This window comes from Emericellopsis cladophorae (assembly GCF_022114955.1).
Source record: "Emericellopsis cladophorae strain MUM 19.33 chromosome Unknown NODE_24_length_302009_cov_114_244240, whole genome shotgun sequence".
NCBI lineage: Eukaryota > Fungi > Ascomycota > Sordariomycetes > Hypocreales > Bionectriaceae > Emericellopsis > Emericellopsis cladophorae.
In genome coordinates, this window is record NW_026250949.1 from 149491 (window position 1) to 170848 (window position 21358).

The 21358-nt window shown below is 56.2% G+C and overlaps 9 protein-coding genes across 9 annotated transcripts; 4 read left to right on the forward strand and 5 right to left on the reverse strand.

The window, feature by feature from the left end:
* Positions 1–991: 991 nt before the first annotated feature.
* J7T54_002529 (GAL4) lies at positions 992–3268 on the forward strand (the record flags this gene model as incomplete). Its single annotated transcript, XM_051506687.1, has 4 exons — positions 992–1714; positions 1773–2152; positions 2206–2763; positions 2821–3268. The coding sequence occupies 4 exons, from the start codon at positions 992–994 to the stop codon at positions 3266–3268; spliced, it is 2109 nt and encodes a 702-aa protein (XP_051362029.1).
* A 583-nt stretch (positions 3269–3851) lies between these two features.
* Positions 3852–5270, forward strand: J7T54_002530 (FAD-dependent urate hydroxylase-like protein; the record flags this gene model as incomplete). Its single annotated transcript, XM_051506688.1, has 2 exons — positions 3852–4989; positions 5041–5270. The coding sequence occupies 2 exons, from the start codon at positions 3852–3854 to the stop codon at positions 5268–5270; spliced, it is 1368 nt and encodes a 455-aa protein (XP_051362030.1).
* A 325-nt stretch (positions 5271–5595) lies between these two features.
* J7T54_002531 (Catechol 1) lies at positions 5596–6598 on the reverse strand (the record flags this gene model as incomplete). The annotated part of the gene is made up of 3 exons (XM_051506689.1): positions 5596–5862; positions 5928–6279; positions 6324–6598. 3 exons carry the CDS (start codon positions 6596–6598, stop codon positions 5596–5598), a joined length of 894 nt encoding a protein of 297 aa, XP_051362031.1.
* A 641-nt stretch (positions 6599–7239) lies between these two features.
* Positions 7240–9099, reverse strand: J7T54_002532 (Succinyl-CoA--L-malate CoA-transferase beta subunit-like protein; the record flags this gene model as incomplete). The annotated part of the gene is made up of 4 exons (XM_051506690.1): positions 7240–7764; positions 7827–8324; positions 8377–8675; positions 8730–9099. The coding sequence occupies 4 exons, from the start codon at positions 9097–9099 to the stop codon at positions 7240–7242; spliced, it is 1692 nt and encodes a 563-aa protein (XP_051362032.1).
* Positions 9100–9282: 183 nt separating this feature from the next.
* On the forward strand, positions 9283–10415 carry J7T54_002533 (uncharacterized protein; the record flags this gene model as incomplete). Its single annotated transcript, XM_051506691.1, has 5 exons — positions 9283–9331; positions 9447–9650; positions 9701–9949; positions 10002–10252; positions 10338–10415. The coding sequence occupies 5 exons, from the start codon at positions 9283–9285 to the stop codon at positions 10413–10415; spliced, it is 831 nt and encodes a 276-aa protein (XP_051362033.1).
* Positions 10416–10418: 3 nt separating this feature from the next.
* Positions 10419–10903, reverse strand: J7T54_002534 (fungal specific transcription factor; the record flags this gene model as incomplete). The annotated part of the gene is made up of 2 exons (XM_051506692.1): positions 10419–10675; positions 10729–10903. The coding sequence occupies 2 exons, from the start codon at positions 10901–10903 to the stop codon at positions 10419–10421; spliced, it is 432 nt and encodes a 143-aa protein (XP_051362034.1).
* Positions 10904–11662: 759 nt separating this feature from the next.
* J7T54_002535 (uncharacterized protein) lies at positions 11663–12733 on the forward strand (the record flags this gene model as incomplete). Its single annotated transcript, XM_051506694.1, has 2 exons — positions 11663–11964; positions 12019–12733. The coding sequence occupies 2 exons, from the start codon at positions 11663–11665 to the stop codon at positions 12731–12733; spliced, it is 1017 nt and encodes a 338-aa protein (XP_051362035.1).
* An 872-nt stretch (positions 12734–13605) lies between these two features.
* Positions 13606–14255, reverse strand: J7T54_002536 (hemoglobin and hemoglobin-haptoglobin-binding protein-like protein; the record flags this gene model as incomplete). The annotated part of the gene is made up of 2 exons (XM_051506695.1): positions 13606–13982; positions 14036–14255. The coding sequence occupies 2 exons, from the start codon at positions 14253–14255 to the stop codon at positions 13606–13608; spliced, it is 597 nt and encodes a 198-aa protein (XP_051362036.1).
* A 5778-nt stretch (positions 14256–20033) lies between these two features.
* J7T54_002537 (uncharacterized protein) lies at positions 20034–20576 on the reverse strand (the record flags this gene model as incomplete). The annotated part of the gene is made up of 1 exon (XM_051506696.1): positions 20034–20576. One exon carries the CDS (start codon positions 20574–20576, stop codon positions 20034–20036), a length of 543 nt encoding a protein of 180 aa, XP_051362037.1.
* Positions 20577–21358: the final 782 nt, after the last annotated feature.

Sequence of the window (21358 nt, forward strand, 5' to 3'; positions counted from 1 at the left end):
CTGCTTGGCCTGCGCTACGGAAACCGATAAGCGACGCTATACTAGACCTGAAGGCTGGAGCCACAGAATTCACCCGGTAGCCTGGCGCAGACCCTGGACTATCCTTGTCCGCTGCGTCGGGTATGGGCGCCTCGTGAGCGGGTGCTGCACCAAGGTGTCTGGTACCAGATAGACGAGTCAACTGGTGGTGGCAAGTTGCAGGTGTTTGTGAACGCGTGAATCTATTCGAGTTAATCTCTATCGCATTTTCAGCAGCACCTTTGCTGTCCGCCAGTCGGGGTAGGTGCTTGCTTGAATCCTGCTTGGTCAGCAGCTCAACAGAGCAATAGCCAAAGGACGTTCTGGGGTACCCTGAACACGCCATGGGTCTAGCATATCGCGCATTGGGCTCACCTCTATCTTGGAACTCGATACGGCCGAGCCTACGTAATGAATTCGGATCTCCGCAGAGATAAACGGGTCTCCTAGGGTCTACTATGAAGTTTTGGCGTGCGACTTGACAGATGTGCCGACACAAACATACACTCAAGCTCCAAACACACAAAGATCGTACTCTGTAAATTGACAAAACAACAGGCCGCATGGGGCCACGGTTCATCCTATAAATTTCTTTCTAGATTAGTTTATCCAATGGACTTCCCCAGACGGCGCCACATTGATCTGCCATCTAGTCTAGGGTATGCGTCTACCTTCCTCACCTATCGCGCCGAGCGCCCAACGGCCCAAGACTCCAGCAAGTGCGAAGGGTCTCCAATTCTGGGGAATCCCTGAACTGCAATCCCCTGTTTCCGCTCAGCACATGCACATACATGCACACCAGCTGTTTTTGCGTGCGATTGTCGAGACTTGATCATTAGTATGAGACATTTTGACCGAGTCAGCCATCCCGCAAGTGACTCTAACTCGACGGCAACCTAGGCGCACTTGCTCCCGCAGTCAAGTCAACTCACAAGCACAACTGCCAGCCCGACCCAGCCCAGATAAGCCTGAGATGCCTCGCCCCAAAGTCCACCCCTCGCAGCGTCAACGCGCCTCGGAGGCCTGCAATGCCTGTCGCGAGGCAAAGAAGCGCTGCTCCGGCACGACACCCTGCACGCACTGTCTGCGTCGGGGCATGGGGTCGTCCTGCGTGCTCACCCACCGTCCGCGTGGTCATCGCTCGTCCATGCCGGAGCCGCGCTCCAATTCCATCGGCCACGGCAGCCGTGACCTCATATCGATACCGACAGCAGCAACTGGCGCGGTGCGACCCAATATTTCGGCGGAGAGGTCGTCCCTGCAGAGTCCCATGACCACACTGCTCGGTGGAGGAGAGGAGGGTGCGACGCCCGCGGCTGTGTTCGAGCCGATATCACCGTCCGACTCGCGAACAACGACGGACGTGGACGGCTCACTGGCGGGACAAAGTGCCTCTGGGTTGTCTCACGTCAGCGAGGGGCCACAGACGGGTCTAGAGGCGACCAAGCCCGCATCGCGCATGTTGCTCAACCTCAAGGGCGAGAGGGTGTACATTGGCGGCGGGGGCTCGCTCTCCTTCCTGCAGCTGGTGAGGGGGATTGTGTCGGATCAGATTGGCCCCTCGCAGTTCTCGAGGCAGGGGAACAGCGACACCATGCTGGAGAAGGAGAGCCCACAAGCGCACACGCGACAGCCGGGGATCAGTGACCTGAGCCCTGAAGCCAAGCTCATGTGCGCAGACTGTTTTTACGGCGTGGTGAGTCGAAAGCGACAAGGAGGAAGATGATTGTTGAGTCGTGGCTGACTGGATGCAGACGGGCGGCCTGATTGACGTTTTCCTCCCCAATGAGCTGGAGGCGATGCTCACTTCCACGACAGCGCTGCGACGACCGCAGCGCTCGATAGCGGACCTGGTCGTGGCTATTGGGTTACAGTGTGAAGCGTCGGGCGATACCCACGACCGGGAAATATCCTGCTTTCGGGAGTCACAGGTCCAAGTGTTCTCGGGGATGTTGGAGGACCCAGACATTGACATGGTCAGGACATTCCTGATCATGTCCTTCTACCTGTTGGGCGAGTGTCGTCGCAACACGGCGTTCCTGTATCTGGGCATCGCGACGAGGGCAGCCGTGGCACTAGGCCTTCACAGTCGAGAGACCTACACGGACATGAATGACCCGAAGCATCAGTTGAGGTAGGTGAAGCCTTACACCAGCCTGGAACAGGCGTCCCCGACTAACAAGACAGGCTCCGCGTGTGGATGAGTCTCCGTGTCCTCGACATTGTTGTCAACTCCATCCTGGGCCGGCCAGCGGCCACGGCGGGCGTCCACTCGGACCTACAATCCCTCATAGACAGCACGGTCGCATCATCCGACGACCGAGGCTTGATTTGTCTCGGGGCGTCCTACCGCATCGTGGCCTTGATTAACAACATTGTCGACACCATGTACGACAAGAAGGAGATTACCGTTCCCGCCGTCGAGGAGCATCTGCGGCAGCTGGGACAATGGAGCCAGGACCTGCCCGACTTTCTCCGGACAAGCCCGCAGCCAGACCAGGTGCAGGCGCCGGGCGTCAAGGACAAGGGGGCGATTGGTCGTGTGCATGTTTCGTGTCTGTACTACTTTGCCGTCACGATTGTCACGAGACCGATCCTCGTCGCCACGCTGGCGCAACAGCCCGCCAGTGGCCTTGTGCACACGCAGCTCGCGTCGGCGTGTCTCGACGCGGCCATGTTCACGATCCAGACGTGCTCCGGGGCACAGAAGCATAATCTACTGCTGGCGAATATGTGCATTCTCAAGTGCGTCACTGAAACTACAAAAACACGGTCTGTCATTATGCTGACACGGACAAACAGAGCCATCATCTTCCCCGCTGGCCTCGTCCTCGGGTTTGAGATCTTTGCAAAGGGGACGGTGGACTATGGCATCGAATCCGCCTTCCACAACGCGCGCGACATCCTCTCGTACCTGGGCCGGAAATCACCGCAGGCAGCGCTGTACCACGACATACTCACGTCTCTTGCGAATGCCATCACCGAGTACCGCCAGCGCGCGGTGGCAAAGGGGAGGAGCTCCTACGTGAGCAAGCTCTTCAACTTTGACCGCGCGCAGAGCAATGCCCCGATGGGTGGTGGAGAGGCCAGTACCACGTCGGTTCTGAGCGAGGGGCAGATGGATGGGATCATGGCCACGCTGTCGTTTGGGCAGAACACGCCCGTGGGCAATGGGGAGCCGGGCGACCTGTTTATGGACTGGGACAGTCTGGATATCTCGCAGTGGGATAGCTTTCCGTACTTGTCGTGACATGAAGGGAGGGGCCAAGGTAGTGCACCGCAGGCAGGCATTTTGTTGCAAACGCACTTACGAGATAATGAATCGGGTCACTGAAGGTGCCGCGTGATTGTTATGGTGGTTGTACCGCACGCGCACAGCCGGCGGATGCGTACAACAGGCCGCATGAACAGATGACATTCACCACTTCCCAAGGGCCAGGACGCGTGGACAATCAAGCGGACACGCACGGCACAATGACTCTGCCACTACCCGTCTATCCGACCATGCGCCCACCCGAGTGGGTGCCCCCTGATAAGACCGCGTCGGATAAAGCACACCCGTATCCGCTTATCATGGCGCACCCCAATTCCAGGCTGTCGATGCCGCGGGGGAGGGGATGGGCACACAAACAGAGAATGCAGGTCTCGGCTGGTCGCGGACAAGAAGTCGCATCTGCGAATCATTATAAAGTGTATTTGGAGTGGTGGTGTCGTCTCAGTCGTTATCAGTCATCTCACTCCAACCTTCATCTCCATACATCCTGCCGACCACGAGACTCTCCGCAGAAAGCAAAGAGAAAGGAAGCGACATGTCCCCCGCAAGCATAGCAGACATGGCCTCGTCCGGCTGGCGCCACCTCGACGTGGGCGTCATTGGGGGTGGCATTGGCGGCATGTCCGTGGCCATTGCCCTGCGCCGCGCAGGCCACACGGTGACCGTCTACGAGCGCTCCGACTTTGCGGGCGAGGTGGGCGCCTCCGTCTCATGCGCTGCCAACGGGACGCGCTGGCTGCACGAGTGGGACGTGGACATCGAAAAGGGCGACCCCGTCGTGCTCAAGTCCCTCATCAACAGGGACTGGTACACGGGCGAGCCGGTGAGCGTCTACAGCCTCGACGACTACGAGAAGAAGTGGGGATACGTGTACAACATGTTCCATCGCCAGTACATGCACGCCATGCTCAAGGACACGGCGCTGCAGGCGGAGGGCAAGGGGGAGCCTGCGGTGCTCAAGGTGAACCAAAAGTGCGACAAGATCGACCTCGACACCAACACCATCACATTCACAAACGGGTCCACCGCCCAGCACGACCTCATCGTGGGCGCCGACGGCATCGGGTCCGCCGTGCGTCGCGAGGTCGGCATCCACCCAGCCAAGCGCCCCTCGGACCAGTCCTGCCTGCACTGCAACGTCATGACCGAGGACGCCGTGCGGCTGGGCCTCGTCGACTACTCACAGAACGCGGCGCTCGAGTACTGGGGCGGCCAGGAGGGCAAGTGGGACAAGATTGTGCTGTCACCCTGCAACGGCGGCAAGCTGCTCAGCTACTACTGCTTCTTCCCGCGCGAGCAGGGCGACTACACGTCGCAGCAATGGGGCGCCGAGTCACTGCCGACCGAGGACCTGCTGCGTCCATACCCCAAGCTGGACGCGCAGGTGCTCCAGCACCTCGCGATCGGCAAGGAGATTCAGCCCTGGCGGCTGTGGGTGCACGACCCGTACCCGTACCTGCACAAGCAGAGGACGTGCCTCCTCGGCGACGCGGGCCACCCCATGATGCCCCATCAGAGCCAGGGCGCGTGCATGGCGATTGAGGACGCGGCGGCGCTGGGCATTTTGTTCTCAGAGGGGTACTTTAACGGCAGCGTGGAGGACGCGCTCGCGGTGTACACGCAGGTGCGTCTGCCGAGGGCGACCAAGGTGCAGAGCGCGGCGGCCAAGGCGGCGTACAACATCAACGAGCGGATTGGTGAGTACACTGTTGCATGCGAGGCAAGTAGAGGGATGCTAACAGGGACAGGCTTCTCGAACAACAAGGACATTCCCACGTACAAGGTCGAGGACCAGAAGAAGGTGCTCACGATTGAGGAGATGAACGCCTACGACATGTACAGGGACATTGAGGAGAAGATTGCGGCGCAGAGCGGGCAGAAGTACAGCGGCAAGTTCATCTGCGGTCTGCCAATGGGCCTCCAGCTGCCGAATGGTGTGGTCATTGGGGCGGAGCAGGACGAGCAGCCGAGATTGTAGGATTTGATGTCAGATTTAGCATAGCATTGATTTGGATGAACGTTACTTGACTATACTGTGCTGTTGATACTCGGTGCTGGACTTGTGAGAGGCCTCTATCGGCTGTGCATGGTTAACTTTTGGAGTGCTTGGCGAAGACATGAGAATAAGACCAAACACGATGAGAATGTAAAGGTCACTCTTAGCATAGCACAGCTTCTTGGAGAGAGTAGACCAAATCCACTGCAGTTCCCTGCCCATCACATCCACAACCACAACCGGAAGGAATCTTCAACAAACAGCTCGCTCAGCATTGGTAGGTAATCTACAAATACTCTCCTACAAGTTACGCCTCCATAGCCCCCAGCTTGATATCATACTCCAGATCCCACTCCGCCTTAGGGTCGCCCTTGCGCGGCTTAAACTCCACCGCCAGCTCCGGCTTGACGGCAAACACCGTGTCGTTCTCGAGGTACTTGCAGTCCCTGTCAAAGATCTGCGTCACCAGCTGCTTGTACCCGGGCACGCGCACGAGGAAGTGGATGTGCGCGGGGCGGTAAAAGTGGCGGTCCATGGCGCGCAGCATCTGCGCGGCCGGGCCATCGGGGGGCAGCTGTCACGCACCTGTCAGTTGCGACACGTAGCTTGTAACTAGCAGGGGATGGATGGAGAACTTACCGGGTACGCGGTCGGCCGGAGGCAGTACAGGGAGTATCGCCCCTCCTCGTCCGTGATGAACTTGCCGCGCAGGTTCAGGTCCTTCTGGTCCGGGTCCTGCTGCTCGTACAGGCCGTTGGTCGAGGCCTGCCAGACGTCAATCTCTGCGTTGGCGAGGGGCTTGCCCGTGGCGGCGTCCGTGACGCGGCCGTGCATATAGGCCATCTGCGCGTCCTTGGGGGTGTCAGAGGAGATGGTGGAGCCGTTCTTGAGGACGGGGTGGTCCTCGCGGTAAAAGGGGCCCAGGATGGCTGAGGCTGTGAGGTTGGAGGACGCCTTGGTGGCGGCTGTGTAGGTAATGTCGTCGACGAGTCTGCTCGTTAGCCTTGAACATTTCTAAAGGCGGAGAATACTCACGACTCCATCCCTAGAATGTCGCAGATGAGCTGCCCCTCGTTCCTCTTGTCGTTGCTCATCTGCCCGGCCCAGTTGATCATGTTGACGCCCGCCAGCCACTCGTCGCTCGTCAGCCGCACGTCGCGCGCAAAGTCGTGCAAGTGGCCAATGAGCGAGGTCATGATCTCGCGCAGCCGCGGGTCCGTGTTGGGGCCCATGGAGTTGATGACCTCCTTTGTGAACTCGGGGCCCAGCGTCGTGGCGGCGTCGGCGCCATTCTGTCCGTTGGTGGCCATGGTGCTTCTGCGTTGCCGAATGATATTTAAGAAAGAACGTCGGAGAATCAGGAGATGTAAATAAAGCGTCGGAGAGTGCGAGATTAGGTCAAAAGGAAGAAATCCTGCGCAAATGTCGTTATTAATAGCGTGAGAATGATAGGTGGTGGGCAGCTCAGCTCAAGAGGCCGGTGACACGACCCCAATATTCATGTTCAAGGGGGGAGGGACCCTTCCGTCGCAAACATCAGGCGGTGCAACAAGAACGCGGGGAACCCTTGGCAATCTGTCCCCATTGCTTCTAATGGTGTGCTGCGCGCGGGTCTGAGATGTAAGTCGTGGTGGTGAGGAAGAGGAGGAGGAGGGGGTGCATTAGCCGCCACGAGCCGGTCGCCTTCCGATACTTCCGCCCGGATAAGGAGCTTCCAGTCTCACATTGAGGTCGAGGATGTTGGCTTTTGTACGTACTGGGTCAAGTCTGGATCCTTTTAATCTAAGCTAGGATCGTGGTTCCGAGTCAGGAGTCAATGGGGATCATTAGGTTCTCTAACTAGATGCTTGCGCGCATGGTGGCCACCATCGCCACACATGCACGTGTAAGTTTACTGCACATGAGAAATATACAGCGTCTCAAAAGCACTTCTAGATTGCTTCCTTGTCCATTAAGCCTCCACTCTATAGTCCTTCTCCTCGCCAAAGTCCCAGCTGGCCGCATCCGTGCCATTCGGCCGACTCGCCCTCTGGAACCCAATGTCAAGCCCATCAATCTCGACCACGGGCTTCACAGCCGCCACCGGCTGCCCGTACGCCATCGAGTACCAGTGGTCTAGATACTGCGGATGATCAGCAAAGTCCGGAAACACCTTGCGCATCTGGCGCAGCGCCGTGCCAGAGATCTGGTCCACGCTGTGCGCATGCCGCAACGCGAGGAAATCCTCGCTCACTTGCGCGCGCAGCTCGCCCTGCACCGCCTCGGGCAGCTGGCCTACACGGAAGAGCAGCATGTCGTACTGTAGGAGGGATGTCTTGCCGTGCCAGGAGCCGCCCTTTGTCGTGCGGTGGTACAGTCCGATCAGCGCTGCGATGGCGCCCATGCAACCCGTGCCATAGTCGGAGATGGGGAATGGGGGCACGACGGGCTCGTTCAGGCCCATGAACTTGCCCTGCTCCCAGGCGATGCCAGAGACCTATCCTGGTTTAGCATGTCTGTCTTTCTCGGCGAGAGATGGTAAGAGAGAGAGGAACTCACGCAGTCGGCAATCTGCTGCCAGCCAGGGCGATGCGCCCACTCGCCCACGTATCCAAAGCAGTTCTCGTTGACATAAACCACGCCCTTCCCTCTCTTCCTTGCGAGCTCGCTCATGTACCTCTCCCCATAGCCCATCTTGGCAAATGCACCGGGGCGGTAGCCATCCACCACGACATCGACATCCTCCAGTAGCGTCTCGAACTGTGCCCGTCCTTCGGCTGTCTTGAGGTCCAGATCGGCGGCGTGCTTGCCCATGTTGCCGTCCACCTGGAAGAAGGGCACGTCCGAGAGATGCGGCGAGGTCAGTTTGAGGACTGTTGCGCCGTACTCGCCCAGGATGCGTGTGATGACGGGACCCGCGATGATGCGGCAGAGTTCGAGGACCTTGATGCCGGAGAGGGGACGGTGGTTGTCGGTGGTGGAGGGGAGGGGCGTGGGTGGCGTTTCTGTTTCAAGACCTTCCACCGTCCACGGGGTTGTCTTTGAAATCGCTTGGCCCTGGGTGGTCAGTGTATGATGGCAATGACAGTCAAAGAGGGGGGCCACATACATGGGGCGTCTGTAGAAACTCCTCGTGCTTGAACGCCTTGACACCGGCTTGTCTGTTCCTGGCATTCATCTCTTCAAGTTCCGCCACGGTGAACTTCTGCACCGCAGGCTCAATGGTCGCGACAATTTTGTCGATCGTGTCTAGATCGGGGCGGTGCGTCTCGAGGCCAAGCATCTTGAGGGTCGTGGACGCCTCGAGCGAGCCGTGGATATGGTAGTACTCGCCGGGCTCCTTGGTCTCGTAGAGGTTCGCAGACATGCGTCTGTAGCTATTTGACTGTGCCGCCAGAAGGTCCGTGTCTTTCAATCTCACTTAGCCGAACCATTGCTGTACAGAATGACGCAGAAACGCACCCTTGAGGAACTTCCGCACGTCCTTGTCCAGCTTGCCCAGTCCGCCTACTCGTGCCAGATAGGCCTGGAACAGGAACGCTGTCGTCTTCTCCTGGTCCACCGTCATCTCCCTACCCTCGTGCCCATCTTTCGACTCAGCGAGAAGGGCGGCGACGCTGCCCTCGATCGCTTTGAGCGCAGCTGTCGTCTCGGTCTCTTTGAAGGGAATGGGGAAGTAGGGCTTATCCCGAGTGCCGGTCAACTTGACGTCTTCAGATCTCTTCTTGACCTCAACTGGCAACGACACATTGTCGTCAAATATGCTCCCCAGGATCTGCTGGATGTTGGACGTCTCCGCTATAGAGCTGTACCCTGTGCCGTTGACTGTCATGGTAGGCTCTGCTGCTGTCTGTTGAGACCACGAGGCGGTGGTTCGGCAAAAGTGAGCCAGTGTAAATAGAAGAATCAAAATACGCTGCCAGAGTATGATACAGGATCCGAATCGGACCTCTCCAAATTCTACCCATGCCTAATCCCTACAATACCCGCGGAAAACCAGGTGCGGGTGCGCAACATGCAAGCGACGGCGCCGCCCGGCCCCACCACGTCCGCACCCGCTCAGAGTGGCACGGAGGCGTCGGGACTCGGAGGGACTCGCAGTTGCCGCGGGGTTGGACCGCTCGGCCTTGCATAATACTGTCGATGCTCGTGATGACGACGGTTTCCTTTGATGACTAGATATCAAGCGCTGCAAAATCGCCAAGATGCCCGTCTCCCAGATCCAGGGGCAGAAAGTGTACTATCAGCACTCGTCGCCCACAGATACAAATGGAACCACCATTGTCCTGATCCATGGCTTGGGGTCGTCACACGCCTTCTATGAGCCAATCGTTCCTGAACTCATGAAGCATGGCTACGCATGCCTCGCCATTGATACTCCAGGTGGGAAAAATTCAATGTGTAGGCTCTACGCCCCATCTGACTATCTACAGGGAGTGGTTCCTCGCAACCAGCGAGCAAAGACCGAACCCCCAAGGAGATTGCGAGTGTCATCAGCGACCTCCTGAACACCTTGTCTATCAACATGTCCAAAAGCATCGTAGTCGGCCACTCCATGGGCGGCATGATCGCCTCTGAACTGGCAGTGCAGGGTGTTCTCGGCAGCGTCCTGATCGGACCCGTGCATCCTTCACCGAAACTGGCCACCGTCTTCAATCAGCGTATCGAGACTGTTCAGAAGAGTACGTATGTTCATACAGCTTCCAGGGGCGGGTCTAATTGAGTCTTGAATAGACGGCCTGGAGGCTCTGGCAGACACGGTACCCAAGGCTGCGACTGGATCGCTGTCCACGCCGACGCACCATGCCTTTATCCGCGCCCTGATCCTTTCGCAAACGACCGAGAACTACGCCTCCCTCTGTCGGACGATTGCGACAGCCTCCGTGCCCGAGTACAGCAAGATCAACTCACCCGTGCTGGTCATTGCTGGGGGCGACGACAAGACGAGCCCTCTGGAGGGATGTCAGACCATCATCAACAGGCATGTCCCTCTCCTCTCGCCATCGTACCATGTCACTAAGTCAAGGCAGCTGGGGTGCAGGCGCAGGAAAGAAGCTCGAGGTAGTGCAGGGCGTCGGTCATTGGCATGTCATCGAGGCACCAGAGCAAATCGGTCACCTCATCGTCGACTTTGCCCATTCTCTCTAGAATCTACTTCCTGTATGCATTCAAGGCACCCGTGTCGAGATATACCTGGTAGAACTTGAATCGCCACTTGCCATCATCGCTGATCCTCTCTATCTCCGCCCGACCCGCCCAGTCCAGAGCGGCCTTGTCGCCCGACTTGAGCTCAAACGCCACTGTCCCGTAAAGAAGGAACTCGCTGTCGTTGAGCGGTGCGATCTTGGGGATAGTATGCTTGCGAGACGTCACATTGGCCCACATGCCGAGTCTCATCTGCTTGATCTCTGTAGCTGCCTGTCAGCATAGGTTAGTTGGTGTAGGGTCAGCTGGCACGTACGCTCATGGCCGGTGGACTTGTTCGAGGCAAGGACAAAGGTCGCGTCAGGCGCGAACTGGTCCACGTACTTGTCGTGGTCGCCGGGCGTGTCTGAGATGGCGTAGAAGTTCTCGAAAAAGGACTTGATCTCGGGGTCGACGTGGACGCCGGAAGGGTATTCGGACTTGTACGACATGGTTGATGCTCGTCCTTGCGGATGTTAAACTGGAGTGGCCCAAGGATGAACTTGTCAGGTATGGAAATGTGTATGTGAGATGCAATCCACAGAGTCGCGCGATGGCTGGCTGACCTTGGACGTTCGGGTTGCGGGGAGAATCGGAGTCAAAGGTGTGGGCTTGCTTGACGGTCTACGCCCAAGGCCTCCCAGCGAAATTGAACATGGAGCATCCAGTCCAGACTCCAGATTCCAAACCGAGCTTCAACGCCACAGCAGCGAGATCGGTCTGGCAGTATAAAACGCACTATCTCGCCGGCACATCTGATTGATTGTCTTATCCATGCTAGGCGGTTTGCGACGGACAAGGCATCGGGAGGGTGCGCACTCGCCGACATTGCGGGGAAGAGGGGATGCTTCATGCAAGACTGTCAGTGACAGTGTCCGCCAAAACATTCTTACCGTCCATCTACCCTGATATACCGCAGAAGCACAGTATCCGCCAGAGGCCGCCCCCGCAACCCCACTACGCCATTGATGCGACGGTCGACCGCCCAAGCCATTGATCCATCCATCCACCCATCCGCCCATCCTCGAGGGTCTCAAGCGCGACGCGAGGCGAGGGAATGCCCAGTCAGCCAGCCAGCCAGCCATGGCAAACAGCGGGAGTGAACCAATGGATCAATCTCCCCTTATAAACGCGCGTGCTCCAACGTGACCTCATACTCTCCCTTATCCATTTCCCCTATACCCGTTCGCTCTCAGAAAGACACAGTCACAATGCTTGGAAAGGTCGCCTTTGAGGAAGCCTTCATCCTGCCCAGCTTCGCGGAGAAGCAGCGCTGGTGGGCTGGGCTGTTCGCCATTGATAAGGACAGGCACGTTGACGAGATCCTGGACATTACAAAGACCCGCATCGAGTACATGGACAAGCATGGCGTCGGATACACCATCCTGTCTTACACAGCGCCTGGCGTCCAAGACATCTGGGACCCCAAGGAGGCCGGCAGCCACGCGGTCGAGATCAACGACTACATTGCAGACGCCATCAAGGACCACCCCACGCGCCTGGGTGCCTTTGCGTGAGTTTTTTGTCTTTTGATGAGATAGTGGTTGAGCACAGCTAACGCCAGAAGCACCCTCTCCATGCACGACCCCAAAGAGGCTGCCGAGGAGCTCCGCCGCTGCGTGACAAAGTACGGCTTCAAGGGCGCACTGGTCAACGACACGCAGCGCGCCGGTCCGGACGGCGACGACATGATCTTCTACGACGGGCCCGAGTGGGACGTCTTCTGGTCGACCGTGACCGAACTCGACGTGCCCTTTTACTTGCACCCCCGCAACCCCACGGGTACCATCCACGAAAAGCTCTGGGCCAAGCGCAAGTGGCTCATTGGCCCCCCGCTCAGCTTCGCCCAGGGCGTGAGCCTGCACGCGCTCGGCATGGTGACCAACGGCGTGTTCGACCGGCACCCCAAGCTCCAGATCATCCTCGGCCACCTGGGCGAGCACATTCCCTTTGACATGTGGCGCATCAACCACTGGTTCGAGGACATCAAGAAGCCGCTCGGCCTCGACTGCAAGCTCACGATCCGCCAGTACTTTGAGCGCAACCTGTGGATCACCACGAGCGGCCACTTTTCGACCACCACGCTGCAGTTCTGCATGCAGGAGGTCGGCGCCGACCGCATACTCTTCTCGATTGACTATCCGTTTGAGAACTTTGCCGACGCGTGCGACTGGTGGGATGAGATGCACATGAACGGGAGCGACAAGAAGAAGATGGGCAGGGACAATGCAAAGGCCCTGTTCAAGCTGGGCGAATTTAAGGACAGCGAGGCGCCGCTATAGGGGCACAGGGGTTTACGTTGTATATACATGGAATAAATAAAGAGCGTTAAATATGCTTGGTCTGTGAAGGGTGTCAGTGTCGAATACTGAGAGTCCCATGGTACGCGAGTGACGACACGGGCGACACCTCAAGATCACACGCCATTTGAACGAATCACTGGCGGATTCTATGTGCACTCATATCACTTGAGTACATGTAACATGGCTATCTCTGAACTTCTCAGTGTGAAGGAGGAGGAAGATGCAAAGAGCTTGGATGGAGTTTTTGTATATATACCAACAAAAAGATGCCTTACTAATACAGGCATGGTGCCAGAGTGGTTAATGGGTATGACTCGAACTCTTGAGGAATCATATGGCTTCGGCCGCAGCGGTTCAAATCCGCTCCATGTCGTTCATTTTTAGGTTTTCGTACCACTTCTTGCGGTTACTTTTTACTTTTTACTTTTCACACAGCATCCGATTACCTGTCAGAGTGGCACGGTGGTTGGCTAGTTGGGTTCTTTTGAGCGACCTGCTGCTGGGTGTCCCATGGTCAAGTTAGCAGTGAACTTTCTGTCTAGTGGATATTGGTGGTCATATGTGCACATATCATCAACCCAGTACGGAGGACAAAAAGTAAAAATAAGTCGCAATATCTCGTCCAAGATGAATTGGAAGCACCCGGTTGAGAAGCACAATTCCGTGTATCAACTGTCATTTCTGTATTACACTCCTGGCTACAAGATTGACCAAAGGACCAATCTTGAGCTATTTCCTGCATATCCATCATAAACACCATTACAAAGACGTCTTGCCCCAGATCCCATCCAAGAGGACCATCTCATACACTCATGTGCACACTGTGCAATACTATCCAGGTCATAAATGACTTAGAGGGCAAAGGCAGCGACGGCGAGGACGAGACCGCCAATGGGGGCCAGAGCACCGGCAGCGTTGGGGGGCTGCTCGGGGGTCTCGGGCTCCTCAGGGACGGAGCCGCTGGGCGTGGGCATGGGGGTGGGGGTGGCCTCGCCGCAGTTGTACTCGCAGACGGTGGAGGTGAAAGTCGTCTGGATGGTGGTCTCGATGACGGTCTCGCTGGGCTCCATGGTGGGCTCCATGGTAGGCTCCACGACAGTAGGCTCCACGACGGTGGTGGTCTCCATGGGGGGCTCCTCAGCAGAGGTGGTCTCCTCGCTGTCGCCGTCCTCGCTGTCGTCACCACCCTGGGCGGCGCAGAGAGCCTCAACGGCGGGGAGGACCTCGTCTAGGTGGATGGTCAGATCATGTTGTCCAGTGACAAGAAGGGAGAAAACTCACTCAGGGCGACGGTGGCGCCGCACTCCTCGATGACGCAGGCGGTGGCAACGCCCTGGACGGCCTCAAAGTTCTCGCAGACACAGGCGTAGTCGGTGGTGTCGCAGTCGGTCTCGCTGGCGATGGCTTCGTCCAGGCAGGGGACGGCGCACGAGGGCACATCGTCAATGGTCTGGGCCTTGACGACGGCGGCGAGGATGGCGGCAGCGACAGCGTACTTCATGTTGGCGGTTTGTGGGGGAGTATTAGAGATACTGGTGTGTATAGAACAGGTTGATAGTTGTACAAGAACGAGTGGACTAGATTGTTGACCAAGCGAGTGGATGAGGAGAGAGAGGAAGAACAGCTGGTCCAAGACGTAGGGGCGGATCGGTTTATGTACCTGATTTCTTGGTTTCTTTCTTGCTAGGTTGGCTGGCTAGCTGGCTAGCTGGCTCTCTGGCTCGCTCTCTGGCTGGCTGGAGGAGGACGAGCGCGGAGGCATCTCGTTCGCTGCCTCGCGCACACCACCGTGCCAACCTGCCCAGCGGAGCGCATGAAGGATGGAGGGGCCGGTTGGACGCATCGCGCCCTCGCTCCGGGAGGGTTGCATATGCGGACTGGGGTAAACCGGGGCCAGACTGGACAGACCGCCAGGGGCAACGGGCCCATATTCCCACTTGCCTCGTTGCTACTCGCTGGTTCTGAGAGCGGCCGAGCGCCAGTGGCGGCTGGACGCGGGCCCAACTTCCATATTCGACAACTGCATCGGCCAGGCGATCGACGCGCGATGGGACGGGGGGGGGAGAGTTCCCTGCTCGAGGCCTTGCAGACGGCGTTGGCACTCGAGCCTCGGGCACTGCTCGACGCACATGTGACGTTCTCTCGCGGTACTTGTCGGTTGGTGCGTGGCTGGTTGAGAGTGAGATGCATAACTGGGAGGTTGGAATTGAGTTTTTAGGTTGGCACAGCCACATGATGTTCGTGTTTATCGTCAATAAGGTGTAATAGTGAGCCTAGACTCAACTCCGGTGGCATTGTTGACAGGGAAGACGGGCTCTTTGCGGGCCATTCTGATCCGAGTAATCTGGGGATTCGGCGATCCCCAGTTCGCAGTTCGCACCGAAATGAACGATCGAGAGTCAGCATCAAGGGAATGAATGACTCCATTACTACTGGTTACTGAGAACTGACAATAGGCGGGAGAATGATGTATCCAAAGGAGAGAAGCAATTTCCGCTCAAGCAGCTGCTTCATAATGGCGGGTGCAGAAGTTCATGCTCGATTGATCCATCAAATTCCAGGCCCCCCAACGAAGCCCCAGCGAAGCCCCAGGCAGCACAGCGTGCCTACGTACCGACCATGGTCCTCCTTGCACTATGAAAGCCCACTGCCCAGTCGGTTCTCGGCCACAGCGCGGTTCCAAGCAGCAAAGGAACAGCTCGAGAACAGGACTCACCAGGGTGTTTTGCTGCACCATCTCCACTCCCCCCTCAATCCGGGGTGGCCCAATTTCCCCCAGATTCTTCGCGATGGGCGGTCGCATAGCTGATTATTGGCTGCGTTTCCTGCCGGGCCTCGATGGTGTCGCGCCATCTTTGACCTTTTGGGCCAACTAGAGAACCTTTTCTCATCTATCCCTGGTCTCAGAATCACCGAGGTTTGCTCACGTGAAAATGAAGGAATAATGAGAGACAATCAGAATCCCAGCACCGCCGAGCAGGATTCCCCGTTCGATATGGCACTGTCTGGGGGGACCGTTGGATTGGTCTGGGGAATGGGATAGATTTACCCAAGATTTGACAAGCGTCAGTCACTTTCCGTCTGCGCGCTGCAAACCTGTTTTCTTACCTGTGCTGGCGTCTCGAGACCTTGAGGCTTGTTGACTTCAACTCCCAGCCCGTCATCACCTTGCGAGTGGCTGGTGGATTGGCCGATTACGTACCGCACATGCCGTTGCAGCAGCTAATAAACACTGTCGGCATGCATGCAATGCTCCTTATTACCGGCCGCTGCCTGCTCGGCCCAGCGCGACACCTTGAATAGACCGCCGACGTATCCATAGCGCCAACTTGGCATGATCATACCAAGTAGTAGCACTACTAGCTTCTAAGCCCGTCGAGAAGTGAGTGGATGCTTGGTTGCTAGCCCCCGGCTACGTAGTACTTACGCAGAGGTCATCAAGGCAAGCCTGCATACTGCATGTTGCTAGGAGACACGGATGCATTGTCAGCTTGGCTGCGTCGGCCAGACCCAGTTTGCCCCCGACGGGAGGCTGGAGCAGAGTGCGGGAGGGGACTTCTGCTGGGCTCCTGCTCGAAATTTGCTCCTGTTTTTCGAGGCACGACGACGGGTCGTGGTGTCGATACGTTGCATCCGGCCCCCTCCTTCAAGTTTCAACCGCATCAACAATGCCTCACTCACTCACACCACCCATTCACCCACCCACCCAACCACCTACACAGTACCTCCGTACTGCCGACGGGGATGCAGGGGCGCGCAGTAGAGGCGGAAATTGGATATGCACAATGTTTATAATTAAGCTTCAAAGAAATGCACTTGTACCGCAAGTCCCTGAGCTGAGAGATGATCGACGCATCTCTACGTGTATGCAGATATCATGCGGTTGGGACATGTGCCTGTGCCTCGGAGATGAAGCATCTTCGAACGTACTTTGACCCCATCTTCACGTGAATTCAGGACCTGTTGCCTTACAGCAGAATCAGACCGACCGGCTCTGAGCCCCGGAGAATGATGCGCAGACGCTCTCGACGACCTGGTCCATCTTTGACCTCCGTTTCTTCAAAGGGAGCTGTCTCATGGTGTCATTGGCAACCAACAGCCGAAAACAGCAAGATCAGGGTCTTCAAGGAGGGAGCCGCCGTCCGCAGCGCGCGGTCACTTCATTTGCGTGCAGTTTGTTTGCCCCAGACGTATCAAGTGATGCACATCGCGCTGCTGGAGTCCAAGAGCTGCAATTCTCAGCATTTCACGTCCGACAAAGGCAGTACACGACGTAGAGCACGCTGTTCTCAGTGGTAGGCTTTCCAGAGATCCTTCGAGTCAAGATTGCTGATGCCGTATCTGCAGAAGTGGGCGCTGGTCAGCTCGTGGCTGTCTGCAGGTATAATCCTTGATCGCCAACAGACTACGTACTGACTTAGACTCAAATGGTGACGAAGGGTAGCCGCCCTAGCTGCAGGCTCGACAAATGCAGTTTGTCTGCTGCTTGGTGCTTTAACATTAGCTTGCAGCGCGCGTCAGCGTTCAGGCCAGCAGCCCACAACAGCGAGGGGTGGCCGCATCGCCAGCAGCATGGAGGTGATTTCTCGTGATTTTTGCATTTCACCTGTGCTTCATACTTCCAAACTCATGCCGTGGTCTGCTTCTCGAATCCGTGTGGCAATGTTTGCCTCATAATGGTGCGTATATTACCCGATTCGAAGCATGACAGCCTCCCAAGCATGCGGGCGCCGATGCACAGGACCACACTATCTACAAAGAAGGCTACAACTGATTTCAAAGATTGCTATATAGCTCAAGCTCCATGCTGCCTCGGAGGTCACGCCAGAAGGCAGAAGATGCAGGCCGTTGCAAGAGCGTGTCGTTTGGCACGTCCAGCGCAAGAGTAGAAACACCCACGACAGCTACAAATGTGTCGTCCCACTATACATGTTCGGTTGACTCAGAGTCCCGTCCAAGAGCTAGTTGATACCTTGAAGTAAGCCGCCTTGTGATACGTGGCTTGCTGTAGGTGAGCTTCACCTTACCCAACCCGAGGCATGTTCACGGGCCTGGCTTGTCGACATTGCCGTGGACACGGCATTTCGAAGTGCTGTCTGAGTGGCAACTCGACACTTTCCAGGCTGGTGCAGCTGGCATTGGATTGCCTTGGGATATCAAGCCTCGGTTGCTTCGTTTATCTAAAAGTGACAACTTGAGGGCCAATTAACCTGGACTCGTGAGTGGGAAATCAGAACAGATGCATGCTGACGCAGGCTCTGTTTCTATGTATGAAGGCCAGACGGCCGGTGGTTCGGCAGCATCGGATGCCGTGATCTTATCAGGTCAGCGAATAGCACGACGTAATATGTTTGAGTCAATGTACGCAGTGGATGTTATCTATTATAAAAGGCTCGCCGTATCCAGTTGCCGATGGGACGCACCATCACTAGGAAAGTAAGTCTCAACTTCTTTGGTTAGCAACTATTCAAAATGCCACTCTCTGACTACATCCAAAGGATTGGCATTGTTGGCGTACGTGTTGCATAGTCCTGCCATATTCCCACATCACACTTGGTGCGCATTATACTAACATGAACCGTATAGACTCCTGGCCATGTTGGCAGTCATTTCCCGAGCTTGTTAAGACTAGGAAGCACACTGTAACTGTTCTCGTTTTAAAGGGCAGTAAGGGGACGGTAGCGAGCGGCACGGCCCGGGTCGAGGTCGATTTTGAAAGCCAGGAGTCTCTTGTCGCTGCTCTCGCTGGCCAGCAGTTTCTCGTCATCACTATGGCCTCCAGAGCACCAAGCGAGACACAATCCAAAATTTTCAAGGCTGCCGCCAAGGCGAGTGTGTAATACATCATGCCCAATGTATGCGGTGGTGATTTCCGCAACGAGAAGATATCGAAGAGGGTTTTCACTGCTCAGGAGCTCTCTAAAGGTGCAACGACGTTATGAGCTCTGGCATGCCGTACGTCGCCGTGGACTGCGGGCTTTGGTACGAGTCGAGTCTGGCTCTGGGCTCCATTGGCTTCGGGATCGATTTCAAGGCCAAGAAGGCCATCTTTTACGATGATGGACAATGCCGCCTGACTATCAGCGCCTGGTCACTGTGTGGACAGGCTCTCGCTAAATTGCTGTCGTTGCCCGAGAGCGGAGGGGAGCCTTCACTCGAAAATTAGAAGAATGGCATGCTCTGCACTTCGAGCTCCTACGTGAACCAGAGAGAGATTCTGAACAGCGTGCATCGAGTCCTAGGCGGCTCGGACGCGGACTGGGAGATTCAGTACGAGAGCAGCAAGGAGAGATAACGGAAAAGGCATGGCCGATATGGCTAGTGGGGATCTTGATGGTTATCCCAGGGCTTTGTATGCGCGAGCCTTCTACCCCAATGGTGGAGATGACTTCAAGGCGTATCTGGAACTGGACAATGAGATCTTGGGTCTGTCGGAAGAGAAGCTAGATGATGCCACACGGACTGCGGTTGACATGTTTCAAAGCCGATGGCAGCTGTTTTCCCTAAAGCGAATGGGGAATCGCCTGGTACGGAAGATGTATAGGTGGCGTACTGAGCCTTCAATCCGTCTCAGTAGACTCTCAAGAATCTCTGCATTAATGCCACACATTTCAAAAGGCCCGTGTCCTCTATTGCCATAGTCTGCACATACAGGCTCAATCCCATCACTCATAGTCTGGAAAATAGCGATCTTGTATACGCTCCGCATACTCGACCGCAACCAGATCACTCTCCCAATTAAGACACAATTGAAAGTATTGAGACGCCACAACTGACTTGGCTCATACTCAAAACCCATTCGAATGCTGGCACAATGGTCCATTGATCAATCCCAGATGGACCTAAAAGAGATACGGGAACGCAAACAAAGAGCCTTATGACCAGATTGGCCTCCTTCCTGTGATGCCACGTCTTCAGGAGTCTTCATGAGATTGGTATGCGAACGAAGGGAAGATTCGTGCATATCGATGGGCGTTTCTGTGCTGTATCTAGGTTCTAGGCAAGTCTCGCCGATCGGCTGCTCGCTCATATAGAGGAAAATGCTTCATTGAAAAAGGATGCTAGGAAAGAGAGATTTGCTACATCACCTCCAACAGGTAGCGAGTTATGTCTTTTGCTGCACTGTTTCTGCGTCGCAGGTTTCTTCATATTCCCTCCTATGGAAGTCTCATAATTGCTCTGCAATTGCAACCCGCTACCTGACACACCACTTTGCTAATTGCAGCTACACACGTGAATTGGACAGTATGTAAGCTCCCCTTTGCTCAACCACACCTCCTTAGCAAGTATCTCCGTCTCCGAAAATGTTGTAAGTCTGCTCTCGGAGCTGGCCTGGCTTGTCAATGGTCAAAGCAGGGCCTATGTCGTTGCCAAAGGCGTCGAGCCGGACCCCATCTGCGGCCATATCCCGAACAATATCCACGAATACATCTTTCGAATAGGTGTCCAGTGGCGGCAACTCAGTCCCAAAGATATCAGCAATGGGATCGTTGCCATCAATGTTCCAGATTGTCGAGTATCCGGTGCAGCCAGCAGGCTCAGCGCTCGGTAGACAATCAACACAGCGCGCCGCACCGTTGAGGTCGACTAGCGTCGAGAGCATTGCTTCAATGTCCGTGATCCAGTTGTTATCGATGACCCAGTCGTTGTTGCCCACATTGTAGCAAAAGGCCAGGGTCCTGCCGTCGGGAACCTCGCGATAGTAGGCATAGTCATAGAGCTCAACGCCCCGCATCCCAGCCGGCTCAAGACAGAGGGGGACTTCGGCGTAGGCAAAAGGGACCGCTAGCAGGGCTAGGAGAGACGCGTGCTTGCCGAACATTGTGGGTGAAAACTGGCTTCTCGGGTGAGGAGAGAAATTCGTGTATGATTTGATATGAGGAGCGATGTCTTGTGAAAGTGCCTTGTTCAGCGGATGAGATGCTTCAATTCATGTTTGGGGTGAGGAAGTCCTCAGCTTTATACCATTTGGTCCCTCTGTCTCTCATCCCGCTACGGAAGACACATTGTCAGCGTGACAGGTTGTTGGCATTGGTGGTGATGTCAGAGAGCTTCCAAAGGAGGCAGAGTTGTGGCCTCTGGATTCTGAACCCTGACATTGATTAGTTTGACTTGGCGATGGCCAGCCACGGCTCATCACATCATCCCGCGTATTGAACAACATAGCTTGCTCATCTTATTGGCCACCAACCATCCAAAGGCATAGCCAGATCACTACGTAGTGTCTCGCTTGGCGTCTCCCGTGTCTACCTTTGAGGTTTAGTCCCAGAAGCCCAAGGATGCAGTTCCCGGCTCTTGGCTGGAGCTCTATGGGCCATGGCATTGTCATTAGACTTGGCTCGACTGCCGATGATGAAAGAAATGTGGGATTTGCTGTCGATAATTCAGCAAGCCAAGTTGGGGACGTAGCAGTGGTGTACTGGTGCCGGTCAATCAGTCGAAACTGAAGATGTCGTGTTGCTTCGACAAGAGCGTCGCATAAGTGGCAATCGCATTATTATTTCAAAATATGTCGTCTATAACGTTCAAACCCATGAATAGGGACGTCTGACTATGCTGGGTGGGCAGGGTCCCGGGCCTGGGGGCCGGGAGTTCTTAGTGATG